We start from the raw sequence: 16,321 nt of genomic DNA, 5'->3' as shown, positions 1-16,321 counted from the left end.
CGTTGGTTGAGTCGCAGTACACGTTACACCAGCTTCCAATTCTATGCTGGGATCAGGGGAATGGGGATGAGCTCAATCACACGGCCCCAGCAGACTTCAGCTGCTAATTACTTGAGAGGAGCTTTCTAGCACAGCCATGGAAACAGAGCTCCTTCTCAGGGGAACAGATTCATGGTTCCTCTCCAGGAGGGAGATGTGCCATTTTGTCCCACAGTCTCCACTGGCATTATGGGATGCTTCTGCAGCCAGCCGAAAAGGATTTGAAGGACAAACACGGGCCACAGCTTTGCACATCACTCCTTGAGGGGGCACCCGCTCAAGAATTAGGTCTTCCAATGTGGAGCCAGGCAGCAGCTGGGCTGGAGACCACGTGTAGGGTAAACCCATCTGAGAGCACTGGGGGTGCAGCACACAGCCCCACCAGCTGGGCAAGGGTGCGGGACAGGAGCAGCACCCAGGGAACAGCTCTCTCAACAAAGCACGACCTGACGGTGAGATGAGAGCCACCAGCCACGCCGAGCCCCCGGTACTGAGATCCTCCATTCCTCAACCAGGCAGCGTGGAATTATCACAAATGAATTATCACAAATGACACGTTTCAGGTAACTCTGTGCTCAGCCTCACAAATCCCACTATCAGCCCTTGGCCACCAGCAAGGGTGCAAAGCCAGCCCGAGTTCCCAGCCTGCGATAGCAGCCCTGCTCCAGACTCCCCAAAGCACACGCTTATCTGCCTTTGGCTCCTGCTTTCCTCTTGCTTGTTTTGCCTCCTGAGCCAGCTCCTTCATCGTGTTTAATTCATAATATGTTTTTAAAAAAAGAGAGAATTCTGTTTTTTGCTGTCCCCCTCCATTGACGAAAGCGACGGGGCTGCGGTTCTGTGAATTCCGCCTGCTTCATTAAGAAGTGTTTATTGTTCCAGATGAGCACAGCACTCAGGTTTCTTATGTTTCCAATTTGCCTTTTAGGACTCTGGCATTCATCCAGAGGAGTGATTTTAGCCTCTAATTTCCAGTAGCTTTTTCCTACTACACTTATGCCCGGAGCAGAAAGCTGTGAGAATGAAGACCCGTCAGGCTAAGTCCTGCCAGTCTGGAAAGCCTGTTTTTAAATCATTTTGCTAAAGTTAGGTTCGTTTCCTCCCATTTAGCAGCCTTGCATGCTCCTTTGCTGTTCAAAACGCATCAGCAGATTGCATGTGGCCGAGCATCCACACTTCAGTGCTGCTGGGATGGCGGCTGTGCTCCGGGAGGACCAGGTCCAGCCTCACTACAAGTCTCATCTGAAGGCTGAAGGAGAGAGAAAAACTCAAACCTGAGAGCGACCCGAGCCACAGCACTGCTGAGTACACCTGCAGTGCAGAGAACCTGAAGAACTAGGAGAGTCCGTGCTTAACGAGCCCTTGCTGCTCCTGCAGAAGGGATGGAGGCCCCGCTCTCCCTTTGCTTCGGTGCCAAACTCTCCCCTCCCAACTACTTCCTATGGAATATTCCGTGGAGGTTGCAGAACTCCATCCAAAACGCTTCCAAGTTTTACCTTGCACAGGGGCCCCACGCGATCTGGTTCCAGAGGCTGCAGAGCAGTGTCCCTCTCTCATCTCTGGCTGCTCCTTTTCCCATCACTGTGCCCTCTTGGCTGCGTAAGTGACCTAAAAACCCCATGCAGAAACAGTGCAAGGACACCCAACGGTGCTTCAGCCCGCAGATTGTAGCCCCAGGCTTTGCAGACACGGAACAGTCAGCCTTTCCTTAATTACAGCAGTGACATTACTCCTGCTGTAGGTACAAACTTGACAAGGGCCTGTTTTCGTGCATTTTTTAAGAAACCCAAGCTTCTCCACACACTGAGACAGACAGCAAACTCCTGCTTCGTTCCTGTATCGTGTGTGTTTCCTCCCAGCAACCTCGGTGAGGCGTCACTGTGACAGTGACCGACCTTGCAGTGGGAGCACTGACTTTCCAGCATTTCTAGCAGTGCTCAAACATTGCTTACTGTGTTAGCGGTGCACGAACACCACGAAGCCAGCAGGAGCACAGCAACGCCACGGGAAGGGTTTGTTAGACAACTGGGGGAGCAGAGAGAGCAGAAGGCAGCACAGGAGCATGACAGGGCTACTGAGCAAAGAGCTGAAGACCAACTCAAAATGACAGCACCTCGCTGGAAGGAAAAGCCATCCTCCTCCCACCTTCACAACTGAGACCATCGCAAACGAAACCAAGACTTTAAGAGAACTGCAAGGAGTCAAAAAAGGAATCAAATATACGCTGCCCTGTTTTGGTCAGTCTGCCTTGCACGCTGGTTACACTCTTTGTTACGCTCCGGGGACCAGTTTCACACAGATGATGTAATTTTCCACTGCCCTGCATGGTGTTCACACGCAGCTGTTCCCCACTGCACAAAGAGGTTTTGGAGGTGTAACAACAGACACCCCAAGACCTTAGGAAATACCAGGAACTCCTCACAACTGGCATCACTTCTTAGTAAAAAGACCACGAGAAGGGTAATGGAGTTTCCTTTGGAAGACCAAAAAATTATCAAGCAGAGATGCCACCAGGACTCTGCCCTAAAACCCGTCTCCAGGGGAAGGCAAGCAGCTTTCGATTTTTGACTGCTTGCTTCCTTGGAGCAGAACCACTGCAGCTTAAGGCACCGAGCTCCTGGGAGAGGAACTGCCTGGCACGCTGTGGAGGAGTGGGAGAGCACGCTGAAGCACACCCAGCCTCTGGCTCCATCCTTCCTCTGTGCCTTCCAACTCCAGAATCCTCCAGCAGCTTGGAGAGTGCCCAGGCCTGCTGCGAAATCGACATACCCTTGGAAAAGAAGGGCTACTTCGCAAAGGTGCAGGATTCAAGGGGAATCTGCAGAATTTCCCTAATTTTTTTTTTTTAACCTTTTGGCATCAAAGCCGTACGCGATGTTTCAAGCTGCTAGGGCGATTTAAATTCCATTTTGGATTTAACTCTGAACTGAAGCTGCAGGGCTCCATCCCCTCTGCCCCCCAGCGGGTTCTGCAGTGAAGCACGGAGCTACGAACCGTCGTCGCTGGTGTGGTGCTCCGCCGCCACGTCCTGCACCGCATCTTCTGCAGAGGCTCTTTCTCCATGAGGACTTTCACTAAGAGGGAAAATAACAGAGAGCACGTGTCACACTGGTGGAAATTGAACCCCACCCCGTTTACAAAAAATCAAGGACAACCAGGGACATTCGTTGGGGAAGTCAATATCCAGGTTCCACTGGGACGGATGCGTCCGCACGTGCTGAAGTCGGCTTGTAAAACTCAACCAAACCGAGCTCTTATTTGCGAAAGCAAACTGAACAGCTTCTGTGTGCTGTCAGAACAGTCTCACTTCAGACCTTGCCTCACTTCAGACCTTGCAGCCCAGGCCTCTGGAGATGTTGAGGAGTCAGACAGCAATGGCGCATTGGGTCTAGCTCCTCTCCGCCATGCCAGGACTATTCCCCCCAGCCATCTTCTCCATTGCTCTAATTAGCTCATTAGGTGACTGATGAGATAGCTGCCACTTTCCTGGGGGAAATTATTTCTAAATTCATAGTGGTATTTCCAGGTCTGAGTCTGCCATCTCCCTCCTCCCCTTTCATCACAGACTGCCCAGCCCATCTCACCATCCAGATGAATTGCCTGCAATCTTTATTTACAGAGCGCTGAACGCACCACGAGCACTTGCTTGTGTTCATACACAGAAAGGCCCCAGCAGGACCAACAGGGACACCTGCCTCTCCTACTCTTTTAAAAGAGGGGGAGGAAAAAAAAAAAAAAAAAGAAAGAAGGGGTAAAATGTTTGAATAATTCTAGCATCCCGTGGTGCGTAATCCACATCTGAGTCAGCGCCTCAGAACCAACCTTTCCCATCCTTTGCAAAGCCCTCACGCTACTTCACGAAGTTTACAGAAGGATTGGAAGCCCAGTGGAGGTCCCAGGAGGAACGCAGAGCTGAGGGCTAAGGTTTCATGCAGACTGTGAAGTAATGTTGCATACATCCAAGGGTTGCAGAGAAGCCCACGTGCCCCCAGCAGCACTTGGTGCCAAAGCTGCAGGGACAGCCTGAGAGCCCAGGGTGTGGGAGGAGAACCCGGGGCTGCTGGATGGCACGGCGAGGGCTCGGTGCTGCTGGGGGTGCTGCCAGGGGGCACGTGGGGAAGCTGAGCATCTCTGTGCTGTCCTCTGTCCCCTCACTGCTGGCACGCAGGCTGAGCACGCTGCTGCCACCGAGCTGTGGGATGGACAGATGGACAGACAGCAGCACAGCTCGGGGCCTGAAGAGAGGGTGGTGATTCAAAGAAGCTTGCATCACAGCTCTGAATTTCCACCGCAGGCCCTGAATCCTGCCCTCCAAGCTGCTCTCAGCCTCCAGAGCAAGCCCACATGATCTGCAGGGCCAACACAGCGCCTGCAAGCTCCGAGGCAAAAGGCTGGGAGCTGCCAAGTGGCACTGAGCAACTACAAACATCGCAGGCTTCGCTCCCCAGTGAACGAGCTGAGCTGCACGGCTTCCCCCTGCTCCAGGCATGCTTTGCAGCACGGAGCCCTACGGGCAGTGACCAGCAGCTACGTGAACAGCAGGGCTGTGAGAAGGCTGCAGGGCAAACCAGATGCTTCTTCCTCACATCGTAAGCAGTCTCCCCTGCTCATTTTCACCTTGCCCCCCCCTCTGCTCAGCAGGGTCCCAGGTCAGGGCGGTTAGGAAGGGCAGCGTGCCTTCAGGAAAGCAGCACTACCTTGCAGGACGCGCTGCATCCCACATCCTGATGTGAACTGCTACCTGCACTGCAGAGCGTGCTGAACGTTTCACACCATCCGTCCCTTCACCTTACAGGACAAAGGCTTTTGTTGGTGTCTTTCTTGAAGGTTTTAAAAACTCTTCAAGTTTTTTTTTTTTTTCCTATACGATTCAATTGTATGTAACATGAATTAGAAGTGTCAGAATGATGGGAAACTTCAAAAAATCGTATTTCCAAAAGAGACACGGGTAAGTATTCTGCTTACAGTTAGTGAGTAGTAACTGCTACTCAATGCACACACATGGAACGAGCTGATAGTTCTAATTACTCTGGAACAAGACAGGGGAACAAGGGCAGCCCTGCCACCAGCGTGGCTTCATTTAAAAAAAAAAAAACAAACACATTTATTTTAGTGTATGAAAATAATCATTTGCATTCTCGGGACAGTGGAGGAGGGAACTCGGGGGGGGAGAAGCAGGACACAACTGAACATTCCTCATTTTCAGTGGGAGAGATCAGCCCGGGCAGGAGGAAAGAAAACACCGCCTCTCTCCTTCCCCCACTCCCCCACCTTCCCCTGCAGATGACAGGAGCCGCGCTGGCTGAATTGCTTCCAGATGTTGCTTTCAGACTGAACACGCGGCCGGGCCTCTTGAGCTTTAAAGCTGGATGGAAATGGTGATTTTGCATTCCTCCCTCATCCCTCCCCCCCCCCCCCCCGCCAGCAGTGCTGCCCTGAAAACTCCACCGTGCCACAGCTTGCTGGGTTCGGCTGCAAGCGATCCCACCTCTGAACAAAAGCCACGCTACGAAACCAGAAAATGCAAAACCAGGACTGGGGAAACGTTCTGAGTTAATGACTATCCAGAGATAGCAGGGACATCTTCTCTTGCATTACTCTGAATCTGAGAGGATGGGCTAGATGCCTGGCTTCTATTTAAGACAATGCAGAACGCGTGACTGGAGCGTGCTGACCAGCAAACAGACATGCACCCATTCATTCTCCCCTCGGTGGCACCCATCGTACCAGTAATCCTCAGTGCTTCCGCCTCTGCTATACACCGGACCCTCCAGCTCCCTCGGTCCTGGGAAGATGTTCTCATGTTGGATGATGATGGTTTTGATCAATTCATTGACGTGAGCTTGGCAAGAGACTTGATCGTGACCTTCAGGCACGGACATCAGCGTCGGCCCAAAGCAGATGGCTAAATTGTAGGGATCCATCATGTTCTCTTCACTGAACTGAGATAAACTGCAAGAGACAGATGTGGGGAGGAGGGTTAACAGCAGAAAACAACATTACCTTCACCACCATCATCTGCTGGAGAACACAGATGAGTGAGGAAGGTTGGCTTCGGGCTTCCTGCTGCTGAAGCTGTTTTGCTGGAACTTCAATATTCTGGGGTTTTGTGAAGAAAAAAAAAAGAGAGAGACTGACAGCATTACAAAGAAATGAAATAGAAACCCCAAAGAGATTTTAAAAGCCTTATTGATTTGATCCCAGCCCTGCTCAAATCCCCGTTTATAGTTTAACCACCTTATACAGATTTAAAATACATCCCAATGCAATCTCTCCTTTTCTTTGCTCTTGCTGTTAAGATGAGCGTGATGAAGAACAGCAGTATCACTCAACACTACCAACCTCAGCAAGAGAATATTGAAATCTGCTAACTCCCAGGTAGGAGTTTTTCTTTTATGCTACCCCAGGTGTCAAGCCCTCAGTAATGGAGGAAGCTCTTGGCTTCTTGCTGCCGGGCTGCCCAACAAACCCACCAGATGTGATGGACAGCTTCAAAAAAACCAATCTGTCAGCTGCACTTCCTAGCGCACAACGCTCCTTGCTGGGGTGGGATGCAATTTCTGATCCCTTCTCATCACTTTCTGCTTAGTTTTGCCAGCAACATTATTCACTTCCACTGCTGGAGTTCCTTCGAGATGGCGCTGACATCTGCAGGAATTTCAGCAAGGCTCAAAAGCTCAGGAAGACAGATGCAGGAGTCATCCAATGACATTTGCACTTTACATCGTTGCTCAGATGGCAGCGGTATCAAGGCTGCTTCTGCAGCAGGTACTCACTGATTGAGGAAAGCAAAGAGGTATCTCATCACGATCAGAGTGGTCTTCGGGAGGTTCAGAAGCACCTTGCGGATGTGGAGCGCTCTCTCTTGCAAATTGTCCATTGCTGAAAGGAAGGAAGAGCATCACAGAGTTATCACCGCATCCCCAACTTGCCACTGAGTCCAAACGCAGCCCGTATATATGGGATGGCTCCCAGGTAAAATATTAAAACGTGCAGCCAGCACAGCACAAGGGCCAGCCTGTTTCCTGGATTCACCAGCTGCTTGCCGTGGGCAAGCAAAGGCTGCAGGACCTGCGTGTGATGCCTTTGCAATTCAGGGCCCAGAACACGGGAAACCTCGCTGCAAGCTCCTTCCTAGCGTGGGAGCTCTGGATGTCATCTCTTTCAATGGCTCTGGCACAATAGCTCATTCAAGTTAGCTTAGAAAGGTGGGTGTTTAAAAAAAGAAATTGTACAACACTCAAAGGAAAATTAACATAGTTAAGGGGTGAGGCAAAAAGCTCTGTGTGCTGCAGCCTACTGAGAAATAAGTGGGCAGCATAAATCATCCCAGAAAGGGGAGCTTATTTGGAAGCAGATTTTTCTTCTTATGTAATGCGAATTCAAGTCTGTAAATGCATTTATCAGGAGAAGAAAATCAAGAGTCATTTTAGAAGCAGTTATCTCTTGCTTTGCTTCTAAGGCCGCCACCGCAAAGGCTATTTCACCAGCAGGACAATGAAATCATTCTTTCATTCTGAGCAGCGTGGCAATAGCGAGGCCGTGTAACACAAGGCTACTCACGTACAAAAACCCAGTCCCCACCTCCTGCCCACCATGAGCACCTTTGGAAACAACCAAAAATGTTCACAACTGGACTGCCACTGCCCTGGTGATTGCAATTCCGTAATAGGAGGCCACAGATGGCCCCTTGTGGCCACCAAGCCAAAGGCAGATGGCCACTGCCTTGCTGAGCAGAGCACGCAGGAGCGTGGCAGCACGCAGACAGCCTGCAGGTCTATTAGCACCAGGTGGAAACCCTGCTGGAAACACCTTCTGTTTCCGAAATGGCATTTCTCACACCTTCCGGTAAGAGGTCCTGACATTCAGTTTTTTCAGAAGTAGAGGATTTTGTTCTATTTTTTTTTTTTAGAGTCCTGCCACGAGGTGCTGTCTCGGACGAATCCACCGTACAGCCTTTACTGCCCGTACATTTCTGTATCTATACTTACTGACGCAGGCCATCAGATCGTGAAAGATGTCCTTGGGGAAGAGAGGGTGCTCCAACCCTCGGAAGTAGAGCTTCAGAACTCCTGCTATCGAATCCATGTCGTGGTCATTCTGGTCCCCAGCCAAAGGATCTTCACCTTGGTGAGAAAGAAACAGGCAAGAAAGATCAGAACGGAGGAGAAAACCATCAGGGTGGAAGGATGCAGCTCAGCTGGAGAAAAAGATTTAGGCAGGGCAGAGTTAATCCCACCTCCTCCAGCTGCACTAAACGCAATGAGGCAGAGCTCCCTGAGGACAGCAGTCAAGAAAGGAAACCTCTGACAGAAACCCCAGGGTTCTGGTACGGTGCGAGCTTCACAGAGTCACTGCTGAGGGCAACGTCACACGGGTGCAGCAGCAAACTCACAAGTGGAGCCCAGCTGCACTCAGTGCACACACGAGAGGCCCACGAGCATCCAACACCGGGCTCAGCAGGAGCAGCCACCTCGTGCTGAACTGCAGGGGAATTGCTTCTGGGACAAACAGTTGGTCACTGTAGATCTGCCACAGTTTGTCTGCGTGACAAAAGGAAAGATGCCCACTTAAGGAGTTGCTCCCTATGGAAAACTCCCCATCGTATATAATTAGATTTAATGACGGGGCAAACCTCAGATTGAAGCTATATATATCCATTATGTGACTGGAATTACCAAAGCTTGCCTATTATCTTAATAACACACCCAATAATAAATGGGCACTAAGAACTGGAGCATTATCCTTGATATTAACTGCCACCAAGGGTTCTGGTGGAAGTAATAAACTGCAGAGACATTACTGCTAACTTTGTCAGTTCTGTATATCACACGCTTCAGAGAAACAAGTGAGAGGAAGCAAAAAATAATTTATTTCTGCCCGTTAGTGCTGGAACAACTGCCTGCTTTCTCAAGATGACAGCTATTCCCTTCGTTTAAAAAGGGGCCTGAGTCTGATATCAAGCCTCTACTCACACTGGGACACACGTTTCTGCCTGCTCTGTCCTTGACCATGTTTGTTCTCAAATCAATGGAGATAAAGGTGGGTGACATTAGACGCCACGATGTCCATTAAGCTCCTCTCCTCCCAAAAGCTTTCTAGGCTTAATTACTGCTGCTCTCTCTCAACAGCATGCACAAGAACATACCAACTATAATATTTTAGAATCATAGAGTGCTTTGAGTTGGAAGGACTCAAAGGGACCATCTGCTCCCACTCCCCTGCAATGAATGGGGACACCCACAGCCCACCAGGTGCTCAGAGCCCCCCACCACCCTGACCTCAGCTGTCTCCAGGGATGGGACATCCATCACCCCTCTAGGCAACCCATTCTGGTGCCTCACCACCCTTACTGCACAAGCTTCTTCCTTATACCCAATCTAAATCTCTCCTCCTCCAGTCTGAAACCATCTCCCCCGGGAGCGATGTGCTCAGAGGTTTAACACCAGCCCAGTCGCCTCCAGCAACCCGAGCAGGAGCTGGTCTGCAAGGATTGCCTGGGAGCAAAGCTCTTCTGAACCTGCTCAGCTTGGGAGAGCAGCCCAGCGAGAAGCTGATGAGTCAGGAGGTTCCCAGTCATTCTTTGCCTTTGTATGGAATGGTTCTTTACATAGAAAAAAAAAAATAAAAAATCAAATCTATTAAAAGCTACACCAAGTTCACTGCATCTTGAAGCTCACTCTCTCGTTTGCTGGTGTTTAAAACAAACGTAGCCAGGCTGTGTCCTAAGAACGTGGACTACACAAGGCTTCGTCCTCCAGCAGCCAGCCCATTCACAGAGCTTGCAGGGGACAAGGAGATGGGCAGGAAAAAAAAACATTTACATCCAATAATGAATTCCCCTCTATTCTACAGCATTGCAAATAATCAATAAGCTGTTGGACATGAGAGAGGATTGAGTTCAGAATATTTATTATACGCTCTGCAAGAGATAAAGCATCACGCCAAACAACATGGAGAATTCAAGGTTAATGAGCACAGGGAAAGTGCTTGGGCTACAGCCACTGGGGAAACAAAAACTGAAGGAACAGAACGGAAGCTGCATTCAGAACACACTATTTCAGAACACTCAAACGAATGGGCTCCTTTGGCAATCATTTCCCAGCTACTGGAGAAGATCCTCCTTACCTCTCTCGAATGCATTTTTTATGTCGTTCACTTCCACTTGTGACCCGGACACCCTGAATATTCCCTCATGCTGCAAACCTGGAAGACAACGAGAGATGCTGATCAACAAGCTGACACCCTGCTCAGCGTGTGTGATACAGGAAACTCACCAAGCTGGCACCTTGCTCGGCTACAGCGTATGTGATACAGGGCACGTAAGGAACACGGACCAAACCAAGGATGCTCTGAGAAAAGCAGTCTTCCTGCACACGTCCACGCACATGCACAGTACGTAGGAACAGAACTCGGCAGCACTGAGGAAGAAACACTAACCCTTCCCAGGAAACGGACACAATGCCTTGGTTGTAGCTGCCACGCATGCTACCTTGTACCCTGAAGGATCCCACGGGATTTGACAACCCGGAGAAAACCACAAGCTAATGAGGTATCAGCCAGAAGTACAACACAGCCAACCACACAAGGAAGCAGTTTGCTTCTCAGGAGCAACGCTGCAACAGCCCTGGGCAAAGCAGCCCATGGAAACGGAAGCATTTCATTCCCCAGCACCACCCGTACCCAGGGCTCCAGGACAGTCTTTAAGCCATTCCTGCTGAACACAACCACCACCAAAGCCATGAAAACCAACGGCCAACGAGGTGAGATGTTCCAGCATCCCACCACCGCCACCGGAACGATGCGGTTGCAATGTGCAAGACGAGCACCAGCCATCACAAACCAACTCGTGAACAAAGCATTCTTCACATCTGGAAAAATCAGCTCGTATTCACTTGAGGCTTTCCATTGCAGGCTGCGTGAAGCAGGGAGCGCTGCGATGTCTTTGCTGTATTTATAATGACAGCTATAAACTAATAAAGCTCTCTTGAATGCATCTGTGCGCTGCCGCTCCTCTCGAATTGCTGGAACTGTTTGAATCACGATGCAGTGGGAGCTCTGCAGTGCACGGCTGCATCCAGCAGCTGCGCCACAGCTTCACAACAGCAAAAAAGAAAGAACCCTGAGCGTGGAGAAGCAAGGAGGAGAACGACATTCATCCCACTCCCATGGAGGGAAACAGTTGGAAATGTCAGGCAGGCTACCTCCGGCCACATTCACTCCTACAGCAGGACTGGGGCAGGCAGGCAGCTGCACGGCTCCTTCCGTATCGAGTGGATCTGCTGTCTAAAAGCATATCCCTCCTCATTCCAGGCTGTACCTTTAGGCCACGACCTCACGCTCCGTGCAGAAATCAGCTGAGTTTGTTGGGAAATCTGTCTGCTGAAGATCGAACCAGGAACGCGCTTCTAAAGATAGAATCTCCTGCTGCCTCTGATTTTGTCGTGCTCCGATTCGCATCGCAACGTGGGTTCAATCATTTCTCCAGCAAATGCCCAATTATGGCCTTAGTAAAGGATTACAGCCCCTGGCTCTCCCAGGTGATGATGAGAACGGAACTCCCAATTATAGTTTCTAATGTGAGATGGTAATTAGCCAGAGAAAACGAAACAGGACCTACTATTTGGCTCTGTCTTGGCTAATGAAGATAAATGCAACCTCTTTCTACATATGTTAATTAACAGCTGTTTCACATGCTACTAACAGATGATATTGATTAAAAATGAAAACAAATTAAAACAAACCTATAAAATCTTCTCCAGCGTTGAAGGCTACGAAGCAAGCCTCAGAAACAGGGACAAATTGTCTCATTGCAGCAATAAGCAAGCAATTAATGCACCACTTGACCTCCTACATTCAGTGCTGCGAGCACTCCTCCTCCTCCTCTACAAGCAGCACAATTACTACTGGGGAAGGCCACATCTCAAGCCCCAGAACGAGGTGAAGGGAGGTGAGGCGTGAGTGGTACTTCAGGATGGGAACCTTATTTCATGAGGAACAAGGGGATGCTGCTGGAAGCACAGCTTACTGCTCCGCATTCACAGCAGCCTGCAGGAATTGTGAGCGCACACAATGCCGAGCACAAAGCAAAAAGCCAGAGCTAGATCTGTGTCTTGCAGTCTCTACCTGTATAAGGATCATGTCCCAAGCCGCTCTGAGCATTTCAGAAGGCTTCTGTGTCTGTAAAATTAACGGTGATACAGAACAGGAAACTTTCTGTCCATCAACTCACCGTGTCTGCTGATGAACCGTATGCAGCTCTCCACGACCAGGGGAATGGCTTGAGAGGAGTCCTGCACAACGGGGAGAAGGAAGGAGTCGTCAGAATGCAGAGGGAGGGTACAAAAAAAAAAAAAAACACGGAAGAAAAACAAAAACTGGACTAGAAATTCTCATTTGGCCTCATTACAATGATTGGTGATGAAGGCAAACCTGCAAGCCTCCAAAAGCCTGGAGTATAACACGCTCCAACACTGCAGGACTACCCAGATATCTTCCTGCTGTGGGCATGAGCTCTGCTTCACACAGATCTCCATATTCCCCACGTTCAAATCTGCTGCAGAAAGTAAAAAGGAGGAAGTGGGGTGGGCTGCGTTGAGGGGAAACAACGGGAAGCAAATTTGTCCTTTCATCTGCCACGTCCTGCTCCAGTGCAGCTCCAGAGCTGTTCAGGTTCTAAGAAGCAATAAATTACTGACTGCAGCCAGCAAACCAAGGCGCTGCTGCTGTAAATCTTCATTACAAGGAGGCAACAAGCAAGCAGGTACGGCTCTAATAGCATTCCAGAGAGAAAACAAAGGGGAAGGGGACAAAGAAATAGAGCAGCATGAAACCCATAAACCATGACCGTGCAGACAGCTCAAGGCTGTTTGGCTTTCTTGGTTCCAGGTCCCTCAGAAACATGGGCAGAATAAAACTGGTTGTTTTGAAGTTTTGTCAAAGAAAACGAATGGAGGCTGCGGCTCCGTGCTTATTGATTTCAGTTACTGAGTGAGCAGACACCGGTTCCATTTAAACGAGGACGAAGCGGAACGCAGAAGAAAAGGAGGGAAGGATGAAAAGCCTCCAGTTTCCCATCTATCCTCGTTTGCACACACACACACACACACACACACCCCATTACTTAAGCAAACACTTATTACCTGCTTTCTGACAGTGGAGCTGCGCCTGCCGCTGATGAGATCAGAACAGCCCATCGGTGCCAGAGGAAAAACAGAGGAGAAAAAGTCAAGATAATTCTCTACTATTGCAGTGCTTGCTCGTTTGGTATTCCAAGCCATGCTGATTTGGGAGGGAAGAAGCCAGATATACAAATCATAATGACTTAGTCTCGTTCAATTTACGGAACTTCAGAAGATTTTAAGTGACTTTAAATCACTACAAACCTGACACAGACACAAGGGAGCCCGCTGCTTTGACAAAAGATTACCCTTGACACTTTAATTCCAACCATATGGAAATCTGTTCCATCCACTCCTCACTCGAGGTGAAGTTTGCTATAAATTGCACTCCTGGAGGAGCAGGTGGGAGCAGCTGCCAGCGAGCATCGCTGCAGAGCCCTGCCCCTGCATGGGAGAGCCTTCAAACAGACACACAAATGAGTGCCCCCCAGCACCAGCCAGGCTCAGCCAACTCAGCTCAAACCATGATGGCCTCATTTGGTTATGCTGGTGGACATTAATTGTAGGGAAACAAGGAAGGAGCCTTCCTGCGCCAAGACACGGCCCCCTAGAATTTATGGCCGGGGTTTAAGATTCCTATAGTCCCTGGTAAAAATGAAGTATGGGAGGTAGTGGTAGAAAGGCCCTAATGTGTCTCATTCAAGCAGATGGCTGCTGAATTATAAATAAGGTGATTAGAACTGCAATTTAAAAAAAAAAAAAAAAAAAAGAGACTGTACAATGCGTTAATTCAGGGGAAATTCCTTCCAGGAAAAGGAAATCAAAAACACTGAATGAAAAAAAAAAAAAAAGCAAGCAGATTTCATGGGCTGTCACTGACAATAAGGCCTACTTTAAACTATGAGCAGTAATGATTCTTTGATATTTAAAACTGTTTCATGATGAATAATATTTTATTATTACAGATGTCAGGCACTAATTAGGACCTGTCAGCTTTGCTTTGCTGTAAGGAATGTGAAAAGTAGTAATGGCTGTGGATCAGCAGTAATCACCTTCCCTTTGTTACGAGGCAGGATGATGCACAGCCCCCGTGCCCAGCCCAGCTCCCCAGGCCCATCCATCTGCACACGGACATTTGTTATGCTTTATAAAAACCCCATCAAGAGAAGGTTAGTTATTGCTCTGTGATTGGTCCTAATTATAACAGAGGAGCTGATTCTCCGGGGCCTCTGCGCTGCTGCAATCCAGTTCCATCACTGGGACAACACCAGGAGCACCTCCACCACTCTGCGCTGACGAGTTGCAGTGGTATTTAGAGCCACGTGGACGAGGGGAACGTGGTTCTTAATTAGCTAAATGAACATCTAACACACGCGTATCCTGGGCTGGCAGGTTTGCAGCAAGTTTCCCCTATAAAGCGAGCCCTTGTGCCACACCTACCTGGCGAGGGAGCAGTCGGTCCTCTGACCTGTGGGGGAGACAAAGAAAAAACATCATTGCATTAGGGGAGAGGGATGGGAAAATCCCCTCTGCTGCTGTGCAGGGCCAGATTTGGGAGGAGGAGGACAAGGGCAGCCCGAGGGCCGGACGTGAGCGTCCCTGCAGCGCTGCCAAGGAGGTCAGCAGAGCGTGGCCCCCCCCCCCCAGGAAAGCACAGAGCAGCTCGGGCTGCCCGAGCACTCTTTCTTTGGAAAGCATTGTTTTTGGAAATTGGTTCCCCGTGCACTCTAATTGGTGACTTCTGCTGCCAAAAAACCGGGCCTGTCAACCTCTCCCGCCCTCCCCTTTCCCAGGGGAATTGCTAGGGAGAGAGATTATGCTTTACGAAGCCACTCAGCAAGATTGGAAACATTTGCAGAATTGTTAGCCCATGGACCGAGCGCGCTAGCATTAGGCTATTTTGGGAGGCAGACGTTTAATGATATTTTCCACAAACATCTCTAAAAACGTTCCATTGACTTGCGCTGAGTTTTGCGAGGAGGCAGCCAAGCTCACAACTGCTGCCTATGCAGCATCGTTCTAAAATAGCACAGCGAGAGACGCAGGAGCAGTGTGGGCTGGTGGGAATCGTGCTGGCCAGGCCAGCATCAGCGAAACCACAGTGATGTGAGCTGGAAATCCACCTTCCTGCAATGCCTTCCTGTGCCCGGGCAGGAGGAGGAACGAAGCAGGGACACGGCTAATTGCTGATGGCTGACAATGAGTTGAACGCATCTCGAGAGCAACCTTCCTCTCTCCCCACCTAAAGCCCAAAACAGTGCATAATTTACAGGAAAATGTTCTTCTGAAGCAGAGTTTCCAGCCATCTGTCCCATTTCCATCACAGAATATTCATATATATGAATTCCACGGCTGCAGCAACAAGCGTGTACAGCAGGCAGGGACATCGCTGCTCGTACACAGGAAGGCTTGCTGCTATTTTTGTTACTGGAACTTGTCACCTTTCGATTAAGGTGATTTGCAAGAGGACTAATAAATGTCAGCTGAGAACGGGGCAAAGAACAAAAGCCAAAACAAACCTGGGAAGGAAGGCACAGAGCTGGATGCACGTTATTTAGCAAAGCTTCTAAACGTGTTGCTGGGATTTGGGAAAGGAATTTTATTTGCTCACGTGCAAACTAAGCACCACGTTATGAATAAGCCTTGACATGGTCACAGTCCATACCACAAACCTGCAGACTCAAGGACGCAATGTACCTGGCTTTCTCAGCTCCTCTGACCTCATAGGTGACAGAAGGTGACTGGAGCTCAGCCCAGCACACACTGGGCCCTTCACAGAGCTACTAAGCTCTGCTATAGCAAAGCAACCACACCAGAACAGGAGCAGCTTTTAAACTTTCATAGCAATGCAGAAATGGCGTTTCATTTCCTCCTCTCTCCCCCCAGCTCAGCCTGGGCTCACTGTGAGGAGCAGGCAGGGTAAGAGAAAAGAGGGCTGGGCACAGAGGTCAGCTGGGACCCAGGGATGTCATCACTCCCAGGAGCACTGCGGTGTCATTGGGAGATACACAGAGGCAGAAAAAAATACCCCAAGGACACAGAGCTCTGGCTCCATCCTTCTTTACAGGACTAATGGAGAGACAAGGACCTGTAGCAAGCACAAAGCGACGGCAGCGCTCACTTCGTTCCTCACCTTCCAGTGGTTTGGGTCTGACAAAGGT

General features: G+C 49.7%; 1 protein-coding gene across 8 annotated transcripts in view; it reads right to left on the bottom strand.

Moving 5' to 3' along the window:
- Positions 1–16,321, bottom strand: part of SRGAP2 (SLIT-ROBO Rho GTPase activating protein 2) — an 85,722-nt gene that overhangs the window by 11,721 nt on the left and 57,680 nt on the right. For 6 of the 8 annotated variants that reach the window (XM_021376848.1, XM_021376850.1, XM_021376847.1 and 3 more), the window contains 8 exons: positions 14,601–14,628; positions 13,182–13,320; positions 12,272–12,332; positions 10,168–10,245; positions 8,031–8,165; positions 6,816–6,921; positions 5,767–5,991; positions 3,034–3,113 (listed from right to left, as the gene is read on the bottom strand). In XM_021376848.1, the coding sequence (XP_021232523.1) occupies positions 3,034–3,113; positions 5,767–5,991; positions 6,816–6,921; positions 8,031–8,165; positions 10,168–10,245; positions 12,272–12,332; positions 13,182–13,320; positions 14,601–14,628 (852 nt within the window). The remainder of the gene's footprint in view (positions 1–3,033; positions 3,114–5,766; positions 5,992–6,815; positions 6,922–8,030; positions 8,166–10,167; positions 10,246–12,271; positions 12,333–13,181; positions 13,321–14,600; positions 14,629–16,321) is intronic. The other 2 variants (XM_021376851.1, XM_021376852.1) reach the window with 1 other exon arrangement.

The sequence above is a fragment of the Numida meleagris genome, chromosome 25, assembly GCF_002078875.1.
Source record: "Numida meleagris isolate 19003 breed g44 Domestic line chromosome 25, NumMel1.0, whole genome shotgun sequence".
Taxonomy (NCBI): Eukaryota; Metazoa; Chordata; class Aves; order Galliformes; family Numididae; genus Numida; species Numida meleagris.
Note: the sequence above shows the minus strand (reverse complement) of the source record. Positions and strands in the feature narration are given on the sequence as shown.